This window comes from Desmodus rotundus, chromosome X, assembly GCF_022682495.2.
Source record: "Desmodus rotundus isolate HL8 chromosome X, HLdesRot8A.1, whole genome shotgun sequence".
Lineage (NCBI taxonomy): Eukaryota > Metazoa > Chordata > Mammalia > Chiroptera > Phyllostomidae > Desmodus > Desmodus rotundus.
In genome coordinates this window covers 61,004,525-61,029,808 of record NC_071400.1, presented here as the reverse complement: position 1 = coordinate 61,029,808, position 25,284 = coordinate 61,004,525, and the positions used below count along the sequence as shown (strand labels likewise).

Genomic DNA, 25,284 nt, shown 5'->3' with positions numbered 1-25,284 from the left:
TCATCAGAAACAAACTTCAATGATTGGCAATAAAGTCAAAGGCCTTCCCTGATACCACATGTAACATGAACTTCATCATTAGTGACATTAAAAGCAACAACCCCTAGCCTTCCTCTCCCCAGCAGTGTTTTCTTGTGCCACCAACTCCCTTTTCTCCATGCCTGAAGACCCCAGCTGCCCTGGCTGCTGCTGGATCAGCAGCATCTCTAGGCCGTAAGGCAAAGCAGGGCCAACTAGAGTAGAGGGGGCTCAGGATTGGGGAAAAACACCAAAGGCAGAGAGAGGACAGGCCCAGGAAATCCTGGGTCTGAGAGAAAGAAGCCACATGAAATTTCGCACGTAGGTGAAGTATGACACCAACCAATATAGATGCTTTTACTCGGCCTACACACTCTAGTTCAAGCCCCTGACCCCAAAAACAGCAGGATGGCCCAAAAGGCTGACCTGAAAACCAGGGGGTGTGAAACCTAACCTTTAAAAAAAAATGTTTTAATACATATTTTATTTACTTATTTTTAGACAGAGGAGAAGGGAGGGAGAATGACATAAAAATTAATGTGTGGTTGCCTCTCAAGTGCCCCCTACTGGGGACCTGGCCCACAACCCAGGCATGTGCCCTGACTGGGGGTTGAACTGGTGACCTGTCGTTTGCAGGGCAGTGCTCAATTTAATGAGCCACACCAGCCAGAGCTAATTGTGCCATTGTTTTAGAAATTGAGTTTTTTATTTTCTGCAACAGAGAGTGTGGCATTGGTGCAGGCTGGACCAAGGGGTCCAATGGGAGAGAGAGCAAAGCCGAGATGCAGAACCCCACATGCACAGGCACTCCTTTCATGACAAGGAACACTGAAGAGCCTCGGGCACAACAACCTTTCCAGTTATGGGTGCGGGGTCATTGAGTGGAGATCCATGTGGGCAATAAAGAGTCTTGCCCCCTCGCAGCCACCATGCACAGACGTCAGTTCCAGGTGGACCGGAATGGGGAAGGGAGAACCATCACTTTGACATGCTCCCTCTGCTTTATCAGATCCATTTCCCTTCTATCGACCACTGTTATTTTCATCTGTTTCATGGTCAAAACCAACATTTCAATGAGTTTGAGTGAGTGTTTGCCTTCATGTAAAAGAACACAACGTAATTGTTTTATGTCTGTCTTGAAATTTTTTAATTATTTCAATTATTTTGTTCTTTTTAAAAATTAAATCTTTATTGTATTTTTCCCATTACCATTTAGTCCCCTTAAACTCCCCTCCCCCCAGGAATCACCACACTGTTGTCCATGTCCATGAGTCCTTTTTCCTTTTTGCTCAATCCTTCCACACCCTAACCTCCCCGCCCACCCCGGCCCCCTGCAGTAGCTGCCATTTGCTCTCCATCTATGGGTCTGCCCCATTTTCCTTGTTCAGTTTGTTCATTATATTCCACATGTGAAATTATATGGTATTTGTCTTTCTCTGACAGGCTTAATTCACTTAGCATAATGTTCTCCAGGTCCATCCATACTGTTGCAAAGAGTAAAATTTTCTTTTTTACAAATGAGTAGTCTTCCATTGTGTAAATGTCCCATACTTGTTTTATCCACTTATCTATTGATGGACACTTGGACTGCTTCCATGTCTTGACAACTGTAAACACTACACTAAACATAGGTGTGCCGATGCTCTTTCAGATAAGTGTTTTGGGTTCCTTCGGATACATTCCCAGAAGTGGGATCACTGGATCAAATGGCAGATCCATTTTTAATTTTTTGAGGCGTCTCCACACTGCTTTCTACAGTGGCTGCACCAGTCTGCATTTCCACCAACAGTGCAAAAGGAATACACTTTCTCTACATCCTCACCAGCACTTGTTGATTTATTGATGATAGCCATTGTGACATGTGTGAGATGATATCTCACTGTGGTTTTAATTTGCATCTCTCTGATGATTAGTGATGTTGAGCACCTTTTCATATGTCTATTGGCCATCTGGATGTCCTGTTTGGAGAAGTGTCCATTCAGGGTCTTTGTACATTTTTTAATTTGATTGTTCGGGGGGTTTTTTGGTGTAGACTTTTGTAAGTACTTTATAAATTTTGGATATTAACCCCTTATCAGATGTATCAATGAATATGTTCTCCCATTCTGTGGGTTGTCTTGTTGATGTTTTCCTTTGCTGTGCAGAAAATTTTAGTTTGATGTAGTCCCATTTGTTTATTTTTTCTTTCGTTGCCCTTGTCTGGGGAGATACATCCGATATAAAATTGCAACAACCAATATAAAAGAGTCCGAGATTTTGCTGCCTGTTTTCTTCTAGGGTTTTTATAGTTTCATATCAAACATTTAAGTCTCTGGTCCATTTTGAATTTACTTTTGTGTGTGGTTTCAGAGGTGGTCTGGTTTAATTTTCCTGCACCTATCTGTCCAATTTGCCCAACACCACTTATTGAATAAATAATCTTTAGCCCATTGTATGTGCTTGCTTCCTTTGTCAAATATTAATTGACTATAAAGGAGTGGCTTTATCTGGACTCTCTGTTCTTTTCCATTGATCTATGTGTCTGTTTTTATGCCGGTACCATGCTGTTTTGATTACTGTGGCTTTGTAGTATAGTTGGATATTAGGCAGCATGATTACTCCAATTTTGTTCTATCTAAGGATCACTGTTGCTGTGTGGGGTCTTTTCTGGTTCCATATAAATGTTTGAAATATTTGTTCTAGTTATGCGAAATACGTCATTGGAATCTTGGTAGGAATTCCATTGAATCTATAGATGGGTTTGGGTAGTATGGACATTTTAATGATGTTAATTCTTCCTATCTGTGAACATGGTATGTGTTTCCACTTATTTGTATCTTCTGCTATTTCTTTCTTCAGTGTCTTATAATTTTCTGAGTACAGGTCTTTTACATCCTTGGTTAGATTTATTCCTAAGTATTTTATTCTTTTGAAGCAATTGTGAATAGGGTTGTTTTCTTAATTTCCTTTTCTGTTAGTTTGTTCGTGGTATATAAAAATGCAATTTATTTCTGGATATTAATTTTGTAACCTAATGAACAAAATTCATTTATCAGTTCTACAAGTTTCTTCATGGAATTTTCAAGGTCCTGTGTGTACAGTATTATGTCGTCTGCAAAAATGACAGTTTTCCTTTTTCCTTTACAGGTTGGATAACTTTTATTTCTTCCTCTTGTGTGATTGTTGTGGGTAGGATTTCCAGTTCTATGTTGAATAGGAGAGGTGAAAGCAAATATACCTCTCTTGTTCCTGAAGTTAAGGTTTTTGCTTGTTTTTGCCCATGAAGTATGATGCTGGCAGTGGGTTTGTCATATATGGCCTTTATTATATTGAGGTATGTTCCCTCTAATTCCACTTTGCTGAGAGTATTTATCATAAATGGGTGCTGGATTTTATAAAATGATTTTTCTGCATCTATTGATACAATAATGTGGTTTTTATCCTTCACCTTTTTTTAAATGTGGTGTATTACATTTATTGATTTGCAACTGTTGTACCGTCCCAGAATAAAGCACTCCCAGAATAAATTCCACTTCATCATGGTGTATGATCTTTTTGATGTATTTCTCTATTTGTTTTGCTAATTTTTGTTGAGGATTTTAGCATCTATGCTCATCAGGGATATTGGCCTATAATTTTAATTCTTTGTAGTGTCTTTATCTGGTTTTTGAATTAGGATCATGCTGGCCTCATAAAATGAGCTTGGGAGCCTTCCCTCTTCTTGAATTTTATGAAATAGGTTGAGGAGAAATGTTAGCTCTTCTTGGGATGTTTGGTACAATTCACCTGTAAAGCTATCTGGTCCAGGTGGCTTTTTGTTTGTTGGGAGTTTTTTAAATTACTGCTTCAATTTCACTAGGTGCAATCTGTCTATTCAGATTCTCTGATTCTTCCTGATTTAGTTTTGGAAGATTGTGTGTTTCTAGGAATTTATCCATTTCATCCAGGTTGTCCAGATTGTTGGTATATAGTTGTTCATGAGATTTTCTTACAATCCTTTGTATTTCTTTGGTGTCAGTTGTTATTTCTCCTCTTTCATTTCTGATTTTACTTATTTGGATCTTCTCTCTTTTTTTCTTGATGAGTCTGGTTAAAGATTTGTCAATCTCGTTTATCTTTTCAAAGAACCCAGCTCTTGGATTCATTGATCTTTTGTATCATTTTTTAGAATCTATTTATTTTTGCTTTGATCTTAATTATTTCCTTCCTCCTACTCACTTTGGCCTTGTTCTCTTTCAAGTTCCTTTAAGTAAAAGGCGAAAGATTTATACGATCTGAAGAGAAACCAGAGTATATTCCTTTAAGTATAAAGTTAGATTGTTTATTTGAACTTTCTCTCTCTCTTTTTTTTTTTTTTTTTTTGGCGGGGGGGATAAGACTATGATGTTACGAATTTCCCTCTCAGGACTGCTTTCCCAGTGTCCCGCAGATTTTGGATTGTTGTGTCCTGTTTTTCATGTGTTTCAAGGTATCTTTTGGTTTCTTCCTTGATCTCATTTTTGCCCCATTCATTGTTTAATAACATGTTATGTAGCTTCCATGTCTTTGTGTGTTTTTTCAGTGTTTTTCTTGTGGTTGATCTAGTTTCATAGCACTGTGGGCAAAGAAGATGCTTGATATGATTTCAGTCTTCCTAAATTAATATGAGACATGTTTTATGTCCTAACATGTTTTCTATCCAAGAAAACATTCCATGTGCACTGGAAAAGTGTGTATATTCTGCTGCTTTTGGGTGAAATTCTCTGAAGATATCAATGAAATCCATTTGATCTAGTGTGTTATTTAAGACTGCTGTCTCCTTGTTGATTTTCTGCCTGGAAGATCTATCCTTTAAAGTCAATGAGGTGTTAAAATCCCCAACTATGACTGTATTTCTGTTGATCTCTCCATTTATGTCCATGAAGATTTGCTTTACATATATAGTTGCTCCTATGTTGGGTGCGTAAATGTTTACAAGGGTTACATCCTCTTGCTGGATTGTTCCCTTTATCATTATGTAGTGTCCTTGCTTGTCTCTCACTATAGCCTTGGTTTTAAAGTCTGTTTTGTTGGATATAAGTACTGCTACCCTACTTTTTTTCCTTTTCATTTGCATAAAATATTTCCATCCCTTTTAGTCTGTGTGTATATTTCTGTCTGAGGTGAGTCTCTTGGAGGCATCATATGTATGGGTCTTCTTTTCTTATCCACTCAGCTATGCTCTGTCATTTGGTTGGAGCATTTAAGCCATTTACATTTACGGTGATTATTGATAGATACGTATAACTCCAATTTATTATTAGACTGTTCTTTTTCTTTTTCTGTCTCTTAAAGCAAGCCCTTTAACATTTGTTGCAGTACTTGTTTGGTGTAACAAACTCCTTCAGCTTTTTCTTATCTGAGAAGCTCCTTATTTCTCCTTCTGTTTTAAATGATAGACTTGCTGGGTTATCAGAAAAGTAGCCTTGGTTCTATTTCCTTGCTATGCGTCACCTTGAATATTTCAAGCCAGTCCCCTGTGGCTTGAAGTGTTTCTGTTAAGTAATCATATGCCCATCTAATTGGTGTTCACTTATATGTAACTTACTTGCTTTTTCTTGCAGCTCTTAGGATTCCTTGTCTTTAAGCTTTGTCATTTCAGTTATGCTGTGTCTCAGTGTGTGCTTCTTTGGGCCCATCTTATTTGGGACTCTGAGCTTCCTGGACTTGTGTGTCTTTTTGCTTCACCAGGTTAGGGATGCTTTGGTTCATTACTTCTTTAAATAGGTTCTCAATAACTTGCTTGCTGTGTTCTCCTTCTGGTATTCTCATGATGAGGATGTTGTTACACTAAATGTCCAAAATGTTTCTTAAGCTCTCCTCATTTTTTTATATTTAAAATTTTATTTATTTATTTATTAAAATTTTTTTTATTATTCAATTACAGTTGTATGCCTTTTCTCCCCATCCCTCCACCCCACCCCAGCCAAACCCACCTCCCTCCCCCACCTCCACCCTCCCCCTTGATTTTGTCCATGTGTCCTTTATAGTAGTTCCTGTAATCCCCTCTTCCCACTGTCCCCACCCCACTCCCCCCTGGCTATTGTTAGATTGTTCTTAACTTCAATGTCTCTGGTTATATTTTGTTTGCTTTTTTCTTCTATTGATTATGTTCCAGTTAAAGGTGAGATCATATGATATTTGTCCCTCACCGCCTGCCTTATTTCACTTAGCATAATGCTCTCCAGTTCCATCCATGCTGTCACAGAGGGTATGAGCTCCTTCTTTCTCTCTGCTGTGTAGAATTCCACTGTGTAAATGTACCATAGTTTTTGGATTCACTCGTTTGCTGATGGGCACTTAGGTTGCTTCCAGTACTTGGCTATTGTAAATTGTGCTGCTATGAACATTGGGGTGCACAGGTTCTTTTGGATTGGTGTTTCAGGGTTCTTAGGGTATAATCCCAGCAGCAGAATTGCTGGGTCAAAGGGCAGTTCCATTTTTAGTTTTCTGAGGAAATTCCATACTGTTTTCCACAGTGGCCTCACAGGTCTGCATTCCCACCAACAGTGCACTAGGGTTCCCTTTTCTCCGCATCCTCTCCAACATTTGTTTATGGATTGGTTTATGTTGGCCACTCTGACTGGTGTGAGATGGTACCTCATTGTGGTTTTAATTTGCATCTCTCTGATGGTTAGTGATGCTGAAGCTCTCCTCATTTTTAAAATTATTTTTGCTGCTCTGCCTGGGTGGGTTTTTTTTTTCCTACCCTATCTTCCAAACCACTGATTCATTCTATCCTCTGCTTCATCTAACCTACTGTTTATTCCTTCCAGTATCATTTATTTCAGATGTTGCATTCTTTCGGACTGGTCCTTTTTTATGGTTTCTATGTCTTTTTTCATGCAGTTGAGTATCCTTATAATCATTACTCTAAACTGTCTATCTGATAAATTGCTTCCTCCATTTCATGTAGTTCTCCTTCTGGAGAGTTCTCTTGTTCTTTCATTTAAGGTCTGTTTCTTTTGTCTTCCCATTTTGGCTGCTTCTTTGTATTTTCTGCCTTAGCTGTTAAATTGATCCATCAGTAGTTAAACTAATCAATCTGTAATTAGTCAGGCTTAAGCTCCACAGTGTGGGGCAGAGTAATTCCTGTGGGCATTACTTCCCCTCAGGCTGATGCCACTTGGAGGGGAGTGCTCTGCCTGTGAAAACTGCTTCTGTGGTATGGGGAATGACTCAGCACAGGTAACCTGGTTGATGTTCCTTCAGTTCCCTCCCCAGACCCACCAACCCCAGACTCCTCAAGCATTTGTAATCCACTGTGCCCTCCCTTTGCTAGAGCCCAGTGTAAGTGGCTACAAGCTAAATTTTGTGTCTTGGCCCTTTAAGAGGCTCTCTGTGTTCAGCCATCTCTCTGGCAGAAGGAAACCCTGCTTCTTTTCAGGGCTGGATGTTACCTGGGCAACATCTGGGATGTCTTTCCAGCTCTGGTGTTCTAAGCTGCGGAGCCCAGCCTGGGGTTTAGATCCTACACTTCTCAGTGAAAACTCCCCATCCACTGAAATATCCCTCTGGAACTTCAGCTGCCACCTGTAGGAGCCCAACCAGCCCTCTCACACCTCCTCCACACTCCCTACCAGTCTCGTGGTGAAGTGGTTCCTTCTGTCTGTCCTTGGGTATAAGGCTTCTCTCCTCCTATGTTCAGTTGGTTATTCATGGTGATATCTCTACAATTTAGTTGTAATTCCAGATTGGTCCTGGGAGGAAATTAGTGTAGCTTCCACTTATGCCTCTGCCATCTTGGGTTTTCTCAATTATTTTGTTCTTCAATTTGAGACTTTTAATTCATTTACATACACTATGGTAATAGAAGTCAGAATAGTGGTAAAACCTCTATTGGGGAAATTATCATTGATTGGAAATGGGTACAAGAAAACTTCCTGTAATGCAAATATTCTGTACCTTAATCTGGGTTCTGGGTATATTAGTGTATATGTATGTAAAAATCTATCAATTCATAAATTTAATACTTGTGCACTTTACTGCATGGAAATTATACTTGAAGAAACCAGTTAACAGTAAAGGGGAAAAAGACTAGGGGAATTAAAGTTAATATAAGAAACACAACCATAAAACATATTAGAAAAAAAACTATAGGAAAACGTTACTATCTTGAATGTGGAAGAGCTTTAGCAAGGCACCAAAAAAAGCAATAAAGGAAATACTTATTTCCCTTGGTAATTTCATTTAATTTGATAAGTATTTAGTGGCCCCCTTCTATGTAATTTGTACTCCCGTAGGCACTGTGGATACATGAGTAAAAAGATCCCTTATCCTAAGCAGCCTATGTTCTGGTAGGATGTCAGGGCACTGTTCGTGCTGTGCCCAAATCTTCTAGCACCTCTGTCACTTTTTGATGTGTCCCTTTCTGGCTTCAGTGTGCTTTTCCTTCCAACAGTCCTCACCTGGGACTCTCCTTCACAGGAAGCCCTCCCAGGCTGTTACTTGAACTGCTTTACCTCCAAGAGCAGAGGGCCAAACCTGCCTTGGAATGGCCTTATCCTGCCCTTCCTTCTGAAGGGGGCACATTCTAAAATCCCAGGTCCTTCACCTCAGGTTGGTACAAAGTCTAAGTAGAAATTATACTCCAGAGCTCCCCGCTGGGATATGACAGAATCTTTCCTCCCTCTGAGATTGCCACCTCACTTGGACTTTTCCCCTTACCTGTCCTGCTTTCTCCACTATCATGGTGTTATGGAGCAAAGGATCATGGCCAAACATGCATAGAAGCCAATACTATGGCACCAGCTTTTGAGAAAGTGAAAATGGTTTTGTTTGTGAGGTTAACCATCATGGAGAAAAACAGCAAGGCTCAAGTCCATCTTAGGATCCAGGGTTTGGGGCGAGATTTAAGGGGTTTCACCACTGGATGTTCCTGGACAGTAGACCCTTTGCTACTGAAAAGTTCTAGTTTCAAGTTCTGGTCATGTCCCAGCCCTTTGGTTTCATGCAGGGGAGAAGTTAAGGGTTCACAAGTGGTACTCACCAGTGTTACTCAAGTGGTGTGTCTATTTAAACTTGGCTTCCATGTCTTCTTAGAAACAGGATAGGACCAGCCTGAGGTGGGTCTGTAGTTACACTGGTCTCAGCCTTTAGTGATCCCAGTTGTAGTATATTTCTCCCTCTCTCCTTCCCTCTCTCTCTCTCTCAAACATTTATTTATTTTGAAAACAATTTTTCAAGCATCTACTCACCCCTTTATTTTATTTTTTAAATAAGATTTTATTGATTATGCTATCACAGTTGTCCCAATTTTTCCGCCTTTGCCCCTCCACCCAGCTCCCTTGGACAATCCCCGCCATTGTCCATATTCATGGGTCATGCATATGTGTTCTTTGGCTACTCCATTCCCTATGCTGTTCTTTCTATCCCCATGAATATTTTGTAACTACCAACTTGTACTTCTTAATCCCTTTGTCTTTTTCACTCATACTCTCAATCCCCACCCCCTACCCATCTGGCAACCATCAAAATGTTCTCTGTATTTTTTATTCTGTTGGTATTCTGCTTATTTTGTTTTTTAGATTCAATTGTTGATAGATATGTATGTATTTGATGCCATTTTATTGTTAATATTTTTTATCTTCTTAAAGAAGGCCCTTTAACATTTCATATAATGCTGGTTTGGTGGTGATGTACTCCTTTAGTTTTTCCTTGTCTGAACAGGTCTTTATCTGTCCTTTAATTCTAAATGGTAGCTTTCCTGGGTAGAGTAATCTTGGTTGTAGGTCCTTGCTTTTCATCACTTTGAAGATTTCTTGCCAGTCCCTTCTAGCCTTCAAAGTTTCTTTTGAAAAACCAGCTGAGAGTCTTATGGGAACTCCCCTGTAGGTAACTAACTTTTCTCTTGGTGCTTTTAAGGTTCTCTCTTTATCATTAACCTTTGGCATTTTAATTATGATGTGTCTTAGGGTGGACATGTTTGCATTCATCAAGGTTTGGGACCCGTTGTTTGGGGCTCTCTGTGCTTCCTGGGCTTGTATGTCTATTTCCTGCACCAAGTTAGGGAAATTTTCTGTTATTATTTTTTCAAATTGGTGTCCAACATCTTGCTCTCTCTTCTCCTTCCTGCACCCTCATGATGTGAATGTTGGTACTCTTGAAGTTATCCCAGAGGATCCTTGCTCTATCCTCTTTTTTCTTTTCTTTTCCTTTTTTTTTGGGGGGGGGGGATTCTATTTCTTCTTGCTGTTGTGATTGGGTGATTTTTGCTTCCTTATATTTCAGATCACTGTTTTAATTCTCAGTTTCATCCACTGTACTCTTGATTCCCTATAAATTATTCTTAATTAGTTTATCCTTCATTTGTGACTCATTCTTTATGGATTGCATGCCCTTTTTCTCACTAAGTTCACTGAGCATCCATATAACCAGTATTTTTGAACTCTGCATCTGATAGATTGCTTATCTCCATGTCTTTTAGCTCTTTTTCTGGAGTTTTGATCTGTTCTTTCATTTAGGCCCTATTTCTTTGTCTCCTCATTTTAGCAGCCTCCCTGTATTAGGTAGAGGTGCTACCTCTCCCAGGTTGGTAGAGTGGCCTAATGTAGTAGGTGTTCTGTCAGGTGTAGTGGCACAGCCTCCACTATCACCGAAGCTGTGTACTTGAGGTGTGCCCTTCGTGTGGGCTGAGTATGCCCTCTTGTAGTTGAGCCTTGGTTGCTTTTGGTAAATCTAAGGTCAACCCATGCCTGTGTTCTTTCTGGGGTTACACAACATAAGCTACAAAGCAATCTGCAGATGGCTGCTACTTGTGTTGGTTTTGGAGGTGCTCAGGCGAGGCCAAGATGTGAACCAAGGCAGGGTTCTGCTAGTGTTGGGCCTGGGGCAATTTAGCAAGAGGTATGGCATTAGCTGAAACCAGATGGTGCTTGTTTGAGAGAAATTAGGAAAATCTGAAGCATGGGCCAAGACATGCCATTCATAAGGAAAACCCACTGGAAACAGCGTAGGTGGGCCTGAAAGTTGGCCGTTGTGACTGCCCAAATTGGAGATGTATATGCAAAGTAAATGATTATTGTTAAGTCACTAAGTTTGGGGAAAGTTTGTTATGTAACAACAGTTACTAGACCACCAACCAAAGACAGGTAAGACAAGAAATTTAAAAAATAAAATAAGCCCTGGCTTGTATAGCTCATTGGATTGAGTGTGGGCTGCGAACCAAAGTGTCGTCAGTTCAATTCCCAGTCAGGGCACATTCCTGGGTTGTGGACCAGATCCCCAGTAGGGGGTGCATGAGAGGCAACCACACATCGATATTTCTCTCCCTCTCTTCCTCCCTCCCTTCCCCTCTCTTTATAAAAAAATAAATAAAATCTTTAAAAAATAAAAATAAATAAACTTTAAAATAAAACAAACTTTTAAATTATACTGTATTTTATAAGGTGGTGAGTACTGTGGGGGAGAAAAGCAGCATGAGGGGAATTGGTTGTACACTTGTCTGTGCAGGTTCAACTGCATGAGTAAGTAAGGTAAGAATATGAGATCTGAGAAGACTTGGAAGATGATGGCACTGGCCATGAGCCATATTTGAGAGAGGATGGAAGGGAGAACAGAAGGGCTTGTGAAAAAGCCCCAGTTCAGCAGAGGACCTGGAATCTTGAGGGCACAGCCAAGAGGCCCATGGGCATGGCGTGGAGTGAACAAGAAAGCATAGCAGAAGAGGTAGAGAGGTACTAGGAGATTTACAGATTATAATGTGGGGCCTTGTTGGCCATTGTAAGGACCTTTGTCTTATGTTTTGAGTGAGAATGGAGCTAATGAAAGGAATTGAGCAGGGGATACACATGATATGACTTACATTTTGAAAGGAAGAATTACCATAACTTCTCTTTTGAGAATATACTATAAAAGGGTTAAGATTAGGATCAAGGAGATGAGGTAGCAAATTATTGCACTCAGAGAAGCAACAGAAGATAGTAGCTCAGACCAGGTGGCAGCAGTAAAAGTGGTCAGATGTGGTTAGATTCTGGATAGTTTGAATAGAATGACATAATCTGAGGGATTAGGTATATGCCACTAGTGGAAGAGAAGAATCAAGGATAATTCCATTGTTTTTCACCTAAGCGACTGGACAAATGGAGTCAATCACCACAAACAGAGGTAGGAAAGACTGTGGGTGGAAAAGTTTTGTAGGGGTCAGTGGTCAGAAACCCAGAGTTTTCCAGAACTATCTAGGCCTCCCTTGGAAACTGGAAAAGCCTTTGGAGAAGCTCAGAGCCCTCTTGGGATGGGTGGTACAGATGATGCTAAGGTACAAACAGTTCATTTTATTGTGCTTCACTTTACTGCACTTACGAGACACTGTTTTTTACAAAGTGAAGGTTTGTAACAACCCTTCATCAAGCAAGTCTATCAACATCATTTTTCCAACAGCATTTGCTCACTTCATGTCTCAAAATATTTCCATTGTATTCATCATTGTATTTGTTATGATAATCTGTGATCAGTGATCTTTGGTGTTTGTGTTGTAATTGTTTTGGAGGTACCACAAACCGTGTCCACATAAGACAGCAAATTTAATTGATAAATGTTGCTGTGTTCTGAGTGCTCCACTAACTGGCCATTCCCCCTTCACTCTCCTTCTCCTCCCCATTCCCTGGACACAACAATATTGAAATTGGGCCAATTAGTAACCCCACAATGGCCTCTAAGTGTTCAAGTGAAAGGAAAAGTAGTACATCTCTGACTTTAAATCAAAACTAGAAATGATTAAGCTTAGTGGGGTAGGCAGGTTGAAACCCAAGATAGGCTGAAAGCTAGGCCTATTGCACCAGAGTTAGCAAAGTTGTGAATATGAAGAAAAAGGTTTTGAGGGAAATTAAAAGTGCTACTCCAGTGACAAAAATGACAAGAAAAAGAAAAGAAAAAAACAAGCTTACTGCTGATAGGAAGTTTTAGTTGTCTGGATAGAAGGTCTAGTCAGCCACAACATTCCCTTAAGTGAAAGTCTAATCTGTAGCAAAGCCCTAACTCTTTAGTTCTATGGAGGAAGGCTGAGAGTTGTGAGGAAACTGCAGAAGAAAACTTCCGGAAAAACTTAGCTTCTTGGAAGAAGCTAACACGTTGGTTCATGAGGTTAAAAAAATCCATCTGTGTAATATAAAGTGCAAAGTGAAGCAGCAAGGGCTGATCTGGAAGTTGCAAAAAATTATCAAAAAGATGTAGTAGCTAAGAAAAATGAATTGAGGATGGCTACACTAAAGAACAGATTGTTAATGTTGATGAAACAGGCTTCCTTATATTGGAAGAGTTCATCTAGGACTTCATAGCTAGAGTCGATGTGTGGCTTCAAAACTTCAAAGGACAGGCTGACTCTAGTTAGGGGCTAATGCAGCTGGTGGCTTAAAGTTTAAGCTAGCGCTTATTTATTGTTCTGAAAATCTTAGGGCCCTTAAGAATCATGATAATTCTACTGTTTATGATGTATAAATGGAAAAACAAAGCCTGGGTGACAGCACGTCAGTTTACAACATGGTTTCCTGAACATTTTAAGCCCACTGTTCAGAGACCTGCTGCTCGGAAAAAAAGGAGTCCTATTAAAATATTACTGCTAATTGATAGTACACCTCATCACTCAAGAATTCAGATTACATAAAAATTATCTCAATCCCTGCAAACACAACACTGATTCTGCACCCAATGGATAAAAGGGTAATTTTGACTTCCAACTCTTATTTATGAACTACACTTCATAAGGCTATAGCTACCACAGATAGTGATTCTTCTGATGGATATTGGAAAAGGAAATGAAAAGAATTCTAGATGCCATTAAGAACATATGTGCCCTGGCTGGTGTGGCTCAGTGGGTTGAGCACTGGCCTGTGAACCAAAGGGTCACCGGCTCAATTCCCAGTCAGGGTTCATGCCTGGGTTGCAGGCCAGGTCCCTGATGGGGGGTGCATGAGAGGCAACCACACATTGATGTTTCTCTCCCTCTCTTCCCTTCCATCTCTAAAATAAATAAAATCTTTAAATAAACACATTGTGAATGTTTAAAAAGAGAACATTTGTGATTCATAGGAAGGGGTCTAAATATCAAAAATATCAGTGTTAATAAGAGTTTGGTAAAAGTTTATTCCAAACCTCAAATGACTGAGGGGGTGCAAGACATCAATAGATGAAGTAACTGTAAATGTGGTAGAAATAGTAAGGGAACTAGAATTGTACATGGAACCTGAAGATGTGTCTGAATTTCTGTGGTTTCATAAAACTTTAACAAATGAGGAGTTGCTTCTTATGAATGAGCAAAGAAAGTGGTTTCTTGAAATGGAATCTACTCCTGGTGAATATGTTGTGAAGATTATTAAAATGACATTAAAAAATTAGAATAGTAAGTGAACTTGGTTGACAAAGCAGCAGCAGGGTTTGAGAGGATTGACTCCAATTTTGAACGAGTTCTGTTGCGTGTAAAATGTTACCAAACAGCATTGCATGCTACAGAGAAGTTATTTGTGAATAGAAGAGTTGATGGATGCAACAAAATTCACTCTTGTCTCATTTTAAGAAATTGCCACAGCCACCTAAACCTTCAGCAACCACCATCCTGATCTGTCAGCAGTCAACATCGAGGCAAGACTCCAACAGCAACAGATTGACTCACTGACGGCTCTTGTATCTGTAGTCAATCTGTGCTTGCAAGTGATGAATGTGTATGTTCCTGACATGAATTGTGTTTATTTTTCTCATTCATGTTAATGTTTAAGGCAAAAACAAAACAGTACAGAACACATTCATCACTGACAGAAATAACTTCTTTTGTAAGTCAAATAATAGTGTTGGAATATGGGGAAAGCATTTCCTCAAGTTTTTACGCTATTCACAATGGAACAGCTACAGATACAACTCAAAATTTTAAGTGCATTTATTCTGCATTGTTAATATTGCATCAAACTCAGGTGTGATATTTAAAATATGTGATCTCTGAGTAATGGTTACATTTAGATCCAGATGGGTTTCATGGCATCATGAATTTACCCTAAGCTAAAAGTAAGTGACAATTAAGAGGTTTTCTCAGTCTACCTGGTTATTGTTGGAATTGGATTCCAAACTTCTCTCTTAATTGCCCAAACCCTACATGCTTCACTAAAAATCAACAACCCTGACTCCATTATAGAAATATCAAGATGACAGCTTTTTAATCCTCAAGAAAACTTAATAAATCCTCTGCCCTTGGATATCTTCATTGTCAACTCCCCCTTTACCTTCTGGTTTATGAGAAGGAAGGGAATGCCTTCGGAGTGCTCACCCAAAAGCATCAGCGGACCATCATCCGCCCACAGGGTATCACAGCCGACAGCTAGATCCCATAGGGAATTACGTCCAGCAGCTAGAGATCCTGTGGCATGAGGATACCCTCTTCCCCACCTCAGAGCCATTCTTGCTAATGCCCTTTTGGTTAAGGCCACCAAAGAAGTCATGTGGTCCCGTCTAACCATCTGTGTATCCTGTGCACTAGAAGCCTTCCTGAATTCTCATCACACTCAGCACCTTTTGGCCAGTCTCACCTATGAAGTTCTTTTGCTAACTGCTCCTCATATACCTCATTCCTACTGTAGTAACCTTAACCCTGCTATTCTTCCTCAATGAACAAAACCCCTCGCAACTACTTAATGCTGACAGATCACCTTTTGGTTTCCCATGATATCTTAACAGGAAGCTCCTATAACCAATGCAGATTTTTCATACTTTACTGATGGTTCTTATTTAAAGGATGAAAATAGTAAATATCATGCTGGATATGCTATTGAAACATCTTTTGAAGTTATTCAGGAAGCATTTTTACCTCTGCCCAATAAGCTGAATAATATAGTCTTATTTGGGCTTGTGCTCTAGCTAAAGATAAAACTGCAAATATTTATACTGACAGTTGGTATGCATTTGGAGTAGCCCTTGACTTTGGAATGATATGGAAACAGCAGTGTTTCTTACCTCTAATGAGGTTAACATTAAAAGTAGTTCTTATGTCCAAAATTTATTAGATGTCATATTTTTAGTGGCCCCTTTGAGTATTATTAAGAACCCTGGGCATTCCAAACCACTCTCTGAGAGCTAAAGGAAATCACCTTGCTGATATATTTCTGCCAAGAATTCTGCTCTCAAAGGAACCAATAGCCAAATGTCTGTCATGGTCAAAAAGGATGTTTCCCCAAATAATTTAGAAAAACTGGCTAGAGATCCCCAACAATTGATCCCAGGGAAGATAAAACTATTGGAAATCTAATTGCTATTTAGATAAAAAAAAGAGAGAGAGAGAGAGAACACTGGTTTGGGCCAAATAAAAACCCAGTCCTAGCAGAAGTCCTAAAATGTTCATTATTAACTACCATACATGCATTAAACTATTGGTCTATGGATAAAATGATAATGTTCATGAACTTATATTGGTGGGTAAATATCAACAAGGCTACAAAAAGTGCCCACTTTGCTTGCCCCACCTGCCCAAAATATAATCCTGGGAAATCTCCAGGACAAATTAAATTGCCCAAAGGGTCACTGGAGGTTTGGCAAATGGATTTTATGCAGCTTCCCTTGTCTAATGGATGTGAATGTGTTTCAGTCATGGTTTGTATGTCCTCAGTGGACTGAAGTTCCCCCTTGTAGATAGGCTACTGCCTCTTCTTTGGCTTAAAATTCTGTTAGAAAATATTATCCTAACCTGGGGAACCCCACCTTGAACTTCATAGTGACCAGGGAACCCACTTCACTGGTCAAGCATGTCAATAGGTCTGTGCTGTTTGCCCAGTTCTATAGCACATTCATCGTGCCTCCTGTCCTCAAGCCTTGGAGATAGTTCAATAAACTAACACTACCATTAGGACCCAATTGGTGGCCCTGGCTGGGCAGCTCAGTTGGTTAGTGTTGTCCTGATACACCAAGGTTGTGGTTCAATCTCTGGTCATGGCACATACAAGAATCAACCAATGAATGCATAATTAAGTGGAACAACAAATCAATCTTTCTATCTCTCCCCACCCCGCTTCCTTTCTCTCTTTCAGGTTTTGAAAAAGAGCCAATTGGTAAAAAAAAGTTGCAGAGACCCTTCGGATTCCTTGGCCAAAAGCATTGTCATTGGTCCTTCTAAATCTCAGAACAACTACCACCTTTGAAACTCATAAACTCTCAGCCTTTGAGATAGTCGCAGAATGCCCAATATTCCTAGCTCCTGCCTCTTTTGATCCACAGCTAATAAAAAGATATACCTCAATATTGTAAAAGCTTCTGTTGGAAATAACCATACTTTAGTCGAACAATCTTTTTGCAGACAAAGACCTCAAACACCATGGTTTGCAACCTGGGCACTCTGTTTTTATTGGAGAAAACACCTCCAAAAACACTCTTCAACCTCACTGGAAATGCCCCTCAGGTATAGATAACCAACCCTTGTGCTGCTAACTTCCATGGAACAGACAGATTCACACATTACATTTAAAGAAAACACCAGCCCTGGCTAGCGTAGCCTGGTTGGAGCATTGTCCTGTAAACGAAAGATTGCGGGTTTGATTCCTGGTCAGGGCACATACCTAGATTGTGTGTTTGACCACTCCCCACCCCCGTCCAGGTATGTGCGGGACTCAATTGATCGATGCTTCTCTCTCCCTTCCTTTCTCTTTTCCTCTCTCTCTAAAAGCAATGGAAAAAAAATGTAATAGGGTGAGGATTTAAAAAAGTGAGAGAGAAAGAAAGCACCAAACCCTGACAGGACATGCAGACCTGAAAATAAAGATCTCCAGGAATTGAAGCAGATGAGAGCTGAAGGAGACAGCTTTCCCAAGATGACCAGACCAGGCCTGTATACCTTCCCCCCCCCCTCACCCAATGACATTTTTCATTGTTTTTAGAGAGAGAAGAAGGAAGAGAAGGAAACGATGCAAAAGAGAAACATCAATAGGTTGCCTCCCACATATGCCAGGAATGGGGATTGAACCTGCAAGCTTTTGGTTATGGGACAGCGCTCCAACCAACTGAGCCACATCAGCCAGGATTCCCAGTGTATTGCAAAGAGGGAAATATTTCTTTTTCTTTTTCTTTCTTTTTAAAGAGAGGGGAGGGGAGAGAGAAAGAGCGGGAGAGAAATATTCTTGTGCAGAAGAAACATTGATTGGCTACCTCTTGCATGTCCTCTACCGGGGACCTGGTCCATAACCCAGGCATGTGCCATGACCAGGAATTGGAGCAGTGACTTTTTAAGTTCTCAGGCCAGCGCTCAACCCACTGAGCCACACCAGCCGGGGTAGGGGGAAACATTTCGGACTCTTGGGCTTGCCACCAGAAACTCCGATTTGTTCACATTGTCACAGATCCCTTATATATGATAAAGGAGAAACTTAATAAATAAGAAAGGTAACATTCAATAAATGGCATTTAAAATTCTTTTCTTTTTATTTATTGAGGTGACATCAGTCAAAAAGATGACATAGGTTTCAGGTGCACACTTCTGTGACACATGGTCTGTATATTGCATTGTGTGCCCACCACCTGAAATCAAATCATCTTCCATCACCATATGTTTGACCCCCTTCACCCTTTACCACGTCCCCCCCCAACCTCTTCCCTCTGCTAACCACCATAATGTCATGTCTATAGTTATTGTTTCTTTGTTTTTCTTGTCTGCTTATTTGTTGCTTTCAGTTTTATATCCCACATATGAATGAAATAATTTTATTAAAAATTTTAAATTTATTAGGGTGATATTGGTTAACAATATATGACTCAAACATACAATTCTAGGCTACATCACCTGTATACTTCAGTGTGTGTGCACCACCCAAAGCCTCGTCTCCTTCCATCACCACACATTTGACCCCCATTACCCTCATTGTCCTCTTCCTACCACCCTTCCCCTCTGGCGGGCACCATACTGTTGTCTGTGTCTACGAGTATGTTTATTCACCTGTTGCTTTCTGGTTCACACTCCAAATGTGAGTGAGATCATATGGTTTTTGCCCTTTCCACCTCACTTATTACGCTTAGCATGATATTCTCAAGATCAATCCACGTCACCGCAAATGGCAGCATTTTATTCTTTCATAGGGCTGAGTAGTGTTCCATTGTGTAAAAGTACATCTTTATCCAATCACCCATCGAAGGACACTTAGGTTGTTTCCATAACTACTGTGAAACATGCTGCAGTGCATACGAGGGTACATAATACTTTGTGAATAAATGGTTTCAAATTAGTCAGGTAGATGCCCAGAGGAAGGATTGCTGGGTCCTACGGAAGCTCTATTAAGTTTCTGAGGAACCTCTCTACTGCTTTCCATAGTGGCTGTACCAGTTTACATTCCCACCAACAGTGAATGAAGGTTCCCTCTTCTCCACATCCTCTCCAACACTTAACATTTCTTGACTTACTGACAGTGGCCATTCTAAAGGTGTGAGGTGGTGTCTCATTGTGGGTGTGATTTGCATTTCTCTTAGAGCTGGTGAAGTTGAGCATCTTTTCATATATCTCTTGGCCATTTGATGTCTTTTAGGGAAAAGTGTTCAGGTCCTCTGCCCCATTTTTTCTATTGGTTTGGTTGTTGTTTGTTGTTGAGTTTTATGAGTTCTCTATATATTTTAGATATTAGCCCCTTCTCAGAGGTATTGTTACCAAATATCTTCTCCCATTTGGGTTGGTTGCCTTTTTGTCTGTTTGATGGTTTCTTTTGCTGTGCAGAAGATTTTTAGTTAGATGTACTCCCATTCATTTTATTTTTGCTTTTTACCTCCCTGGCATTTGGGGTCAAGTTCACAAAGGCCTCTCTGAGACCAGGGTCCACAAGTTTGGCAGCTATGTTTTCTTCTCGGTATTTTATGGTTTAAGGTCTCACATGTAAACTTTTAGTGCATTTCAAGTTCATTTGTGTGTATGCTACTAAATAGCAGCCCAGTTTTGTTATTTTGCAAGTGACTTTTCCAATTTTCCTAACCCCAATAAACAGTACTTTAGACAATTAGCTCTGCATGCACGTGCACACAAAGCTGGATTCCTATCTCATTCCTTACATCAAAATAAATCCCAGGTAGCCCTAGCTGGTGCGGCTCAGTGGATTGAGCATCGGCCTGTGAAGCAAAAGGTAGCTGGATCCATCCCAGTCTAGGGCACGTGCCTGGGTTGTGGGCCAGGTTGCCAGTAGGGGGCACATGAGAGGCAACCACACATTGATGTTTCTCTCCCTCTTTCTCCCTCCCTCCCCCTCTCTCTAAGAATAAATAAATAAATAATAATTAAAAGAAAGTAAATCCCAGGTGGATCGAAGAGTAAACTCTGGAAAATGGAACACTAAAACTACTAGAGAAAGGGACAGGTGGATATCTTATCTTCTGAGAGTGTTGAAAATAATATGAGCTCAGAAACCCCAGGGGAGGAAAACAATCAAGTGGCTATGTAAAATTGAACAAGTATGTGTAGCAAGGGACAAATGGGAGATTGCTCGTGTCAATTTGAGGGCGCTAATTTGTTAACAAGGAATTTTTTAAAGCAAAGCAAACCACACAATGTAGAAATAGGCTATGAATCTATGAAGGTGAACATGCAGGCCATAAGAAAAGAAATACAAAGACAAATAAACAAACAAACAAAGAAACGATGTTCGGCCTCACTAATAACTTTTTTTTTAAGGCACATTAAAACAGAGATGTTTTTGCGCATCAGATGGGCAAAATCTCGAACATTTGCATCAGTCTGAGTGAGGCTACAATGACTGTTACACGCTGTTGAGGACGGTGTATGCTGGGGCAGTGCCTCTGGAGGGCACGTTGGCAGCGTTGTTCCCATTGGAAATGCACACCGCAAGCTCAACAGTGGGGAGGCAGAGAAGGTCCACGTGGCCAGGGCAGAAAGTGCTGAAGGAAAGAAAAAGACAGGCAGGCGTCCTGGGCTGCTATTTCCGTGTCTCTGTGGAAGGGCTTCCTGTTGGCCTCGCCCAGTGCACTGCAGACAGAGCAAGTCAAGAGTGTGGAACAGCCCGAGCAGCAGGGAACCTGAAGATGCTTCGGAATGTCTCCCGAACCAGTGCTCAGAGTCTGTCCTGTTTGGAAATCCTTCCCTGGAGATAGACGCTCAGGGACGGCACACACAGCCCTTCAACCTCAGGGGCGCGTCAGCACCCTTTAGGCTCTCTGTACTCATCTGATGACTGAATGTGGCGCCTGATTGCACGCTCCCCGGGTCGCCACTAGGCGGAGACAGAGGAATGAATGCTCGATAAATGCTCCTTCCAGATTTCAGAGCCCATGGTCTAGAGAGGAACTATGGAAAGAAGAAGCAGAAAAAAAGATATATCATATGTTTTCTGGTCAACCTTGAGCAGGCAATTCCCTTACTCTTGGGCTGCTTTTCCCTGCCATGACCCACCCTCCTCATTTCTCCTTGAGGTGGCCCGGGATGTGACCTGGCATGAGGGTGCGGTGGTGATGGGGCAGTTTGCACCACTAGATGACCCCATAGGGGCAGGTGAAGCGGGGAGTCAGACAGGCCTAGTAGGTCTTCACTGACTGCTGCGTCTTGACGTCAGTGTCTCGCACATGAGCTTATGCTTTGCGTAAGCTGGCCCACATCCACATCCCCAACGCCTCGTCCTCCCGTTCCCACTGGCCACCTCTTCTGGCCTCTCAGTGTGGGATCGAGACAGACAGAGAATCCTGAGGTTGTTGTGTAGCAGGGGGGGTTTGAAGTCGTCCCAAACCTGAACTGTCACCTGTAAATTTGGGAGCTGTTGGTAGTCATTTGGAGGAGACGGTGTTCCATAATGAGATTGGTGTTTTAAAATAGTCTTGTGCATTCCTCTTGTGAGGCTAAAGGTGAGGGGGTCAGAAGTGAGGTGAAGGAAATACACTACCCCCCAGCATTAGGGGAGCTTTCCAGAGGGAAGGGCCCCAAGAATCTGTTAACCTACACATAAGAAGGCCTTTGAAGACGAGAGACAAATAAGCATCTATTTGAGGTCCATCAGTTTAACGATTAGGGATTTGTAAATTCCAACAGAAGCCCAAATAGTGTTCCAATGACAGACAAAGGCAACGGGCATTGATGAGAGAGAAGGGGAGCGATTATATCCATAGAAGGAGGGCATGTTTTTAAAGATTCGTATTAATTAGTTTTCAGACAGAGGGGAAGGGAGGTTGAAAGAGAGGGAGAGAAACATCGATGGGGGAGAATATTGTTCGGCTGCTTCTCACACAGGTGTCCCGATGGGGACCCAGCTCCCAACCCAGGCATGTACCCTGACGGAGAACGGAAATGGTGACCTTTTGCTTTGCCAGACCTTGGCCAGCCCACTGAGCTACACACGTCAGGGCCAAGAAAACATACCTTTTGGTGCAGATAACGTAACACAGTGATGTTTGTGCTAAACAATGTCCTTAATTTCCAGTCCAGTAGTGATAATATCTGCTTCTGGTTAGGTCAGCACACAGTCCTTTGAAACACATGGTTGCCCTAGGCCCCATCCAAAGGTTCTCTTACCCTGCTTTAACACAGCAAAGGTTGGAGAAGTAAGACGTGCAAGGCCGTTCCTCTGGCAGGGCTGTGCCAGCTCCATTTTGAACTGGCTCCATTTATATCATTGCTTGCAAATCTCTAAGTTAAGACATGATGTCAACCTGGTGTCGGGTGGATGAGAGACAGTGGCTAGGACACATTTAGGGAGATTGATTACATGGGGGTTCAGATGAGAGAGTGGGAGGCTGTGCAAATACCTGTCACCAAGACAGTAAATGAAAGAGAAAGGGGCATTTGGGGGGGGGCGGGGAAAGCGTGAGGTCATTAGGCGGCTAGTGGGTTCCAAGTGCCCACAGGACACCAGCTTCAGGTGCCTGTACTGATTTGAAGCTCAGGAGTTCAAGAAGGATGTTGAGCACCGTGCAACGGGTACAAATATCCTTATTGATTTGACCATCCCCTTCCTTGGATTCATGCCCTATCACCTCTAGCCTTCGTCGTTATGAATTATGCCTCGTGTATTTACTGCGTTCTGAACTAGTCTCTTTGATTCGGAAATGCGAAGGCCTTAACCGCTATGCAGCCACAAGTGTCTAGCAAGGACTGGCGCTATGGAGAGGAGAGTCTGTGATGTGCTGAGCGCCTCCTGAGTGTCTCCCTGCGTGTGTATGTATTGTGTGTGTGCGCGCTCTCCCACCCATGTGTACCCGTCCTTGAGTACTTGGACGGATTAGAAGAGCAAAACGTTCCCTTGTGTGATATTGGTGACAGGCACTGAAAGCAAACCATCAGTAGCCCTCTAGAGGAACACCTTCCCCTGCAGGTTGAGCGTTCGGTGTGCAATTTGGAAAGCGTTGCTCTTGGGAAGCAGCTCCAGGTCAGGAGGACAGGCAGGCTGAGCCCCACTGGCCCCACAGTCCTTAGCCTGGGTCCCCAGGATCGGTGACTTCAGGGACTTCATCACAGTCCTAGCTGCACCAAGACAAGGGGCCAATTAGAAGCACGTTCAGAGGAAAGATCGGCCCCCAATGAATAGAACAGGAAAATTGAAGCTTCAGCAAAGGGTGTGCTTGGGAACCGACTAGAAGTTTTTCTGAGTAGCTTCTTTTGTGAGCTCCATATTTGCTCAGTAGCTTTCTTAAGTTTTTCTGTTTACCCTTGTGATCCTTGCACATTGTCAAAAATAGAAAAATACGGGCAAATATGGAAAAGAAAACGAAGACCAATCATCTCTCTAGGAAAGGTAAGCACAACGAAAATGCCGGCGATTTCGGCATGAGATGAGCCCATTCATGTTTAGTATTTGGAGCGGCGACTGAGATATGGCAGTCACCCAGTCCGTGCTAGTGGTTATTACTGGTGCATTGATCGTGGGCTTAGAAACGTCTTTCCCTATGCAAAATCTGAGTTCGCCTACATTTTGTTCTAGAATACTCACATGATTTGATTGTGTGTATACTACTTAAATACATTCCCATCATGAACAACTCACGTACTACACAAAGGCAGCATGTATGTGAATGTATTCCTTCACATATTTCCCTCCCGTGTTTCTGTGAGAACTATCACAGCAGCTTAATAAGTCAGTGTTCGTTTGCACACTCGCACATCATTCGTTAAAAAGTCGCTGGCACCTCGGAATTGTCCCTCCAAAGGGTGTATCCCGTGACTCTTGGCTGCATCGGCAGAGAGCTGTGTGCAGCGGTGCCAACTCCCCTGCACGCCCAGGCCCCCCTGTGCACAGGCTGCGTGGAGGCGGGAAAAGGAGGACGTGCAGGGAGTGGGGGGGGGGAGCAGGGGCACAGGGCACAGAGGTGTCCACCCCAGGAGCGTGAAGTCACAGGGCACGAGCGGGTGCAGGGGCCCAGAATCTCAGCAGGAATAGGGAGCCTGCAGATGACGGTGAGCGGGAAGACATTCCAGAGAAGCGTAGAAAACTCAGCAAGGAGCTCACTAGCAGGTCAAAGCAGAGCTCTTCATTTGTCACCTGCCCAGGCTGGGTTTTCCCTCCATGACCCCATGTCACAGGACCCAGTTTTGCCAAAACGTGGAGGCCCTCCTTTCGACCACACTTCATCCTCCGCATCCAGCCTTGCTGAAATCTGTGGTTCTCACCTGCTAACGACTATATCCTGGGTGTTCTCTAGAATCCCTTCACCCACCTGCCCTGCTTGGTGTGTTCCACTTTAGCATACTATTATCCTTTCTCCCCAAGCACGTCGGCTCCCTGAAGATAAGGATTCCGCTGGCTTCCTTCCCCTGTCCTATTACTCCCAGTTTCTGAAACACTGGGGGCCCAGAGTCCCCCCAGAAAAATACTGGTGCCAAGAAGCAGCTGGAGGTACGGAGGCCTCCCCTGTACCAACAGCCCCCCTCTCCCCGCAACGTCCAAGGCAAGCAGAGGTGGGGCAGGAGACATCTTTGCCAAAATGACCTTTCTATTTCTATTGCCATGTCTGCAGGGCCTTTTAGCAGAATAAGAATGTCCCCTCTGCCAGTACCCATCCTGCCCTCAGCCTCAACAGCCCCACCTGCCCCATCCCCGCTGAGATCACGGTGTGGGGGGAAGACTTCCTAGGATCCACTCAGCTGTCTGGGGATGGACGTGACACAGAGTGGGTTAAGTACAGCTGCTACGTGGAAGACTTGAGACATGGAAAATGCCTCAGCATGAAGGTCACAGACAGGAGGAGTGAAGCCCGGATCCAGTCCCCGGTTGTTGCCCACCTCACATCCCTGCAGTTGTGCCCAGCCAGGTGAGCAGCCCCATATCCCTGGGACAGAGCATCTCACCTACTCATCCGCACGGCATGGGGCCAGAGGAACACTGTAGACACAGA

At 42.2% G+C, this 25,284-nt stretch overlaps 1 protein-coding gene across 1 annotated transcript in view; it reads left to right on the top strand.

Annotated features, from left to right (window-relative positions):
* GAB3 (GRB2 associated binding protein 3) overlaps positions 1-17,400 on the top strand; it is a 95,644-nt gene extending 78,244 nt beyond the window's left edge. The window contains exon 11 of the mRNA XM_053917608.1: positions 17,016-17,400. Coding sequence (XP_053773583.1) covers positions 17,016-17,022 — 7 coding nt within the window. The 3' untranslated portion in view covers positions 17,023-17,400. The remainder of the gene's footprint in view (positions 1-17,015) is intronic.
* Positions 17,401-25,284: the final 7,884 nt, after the last annotated feature.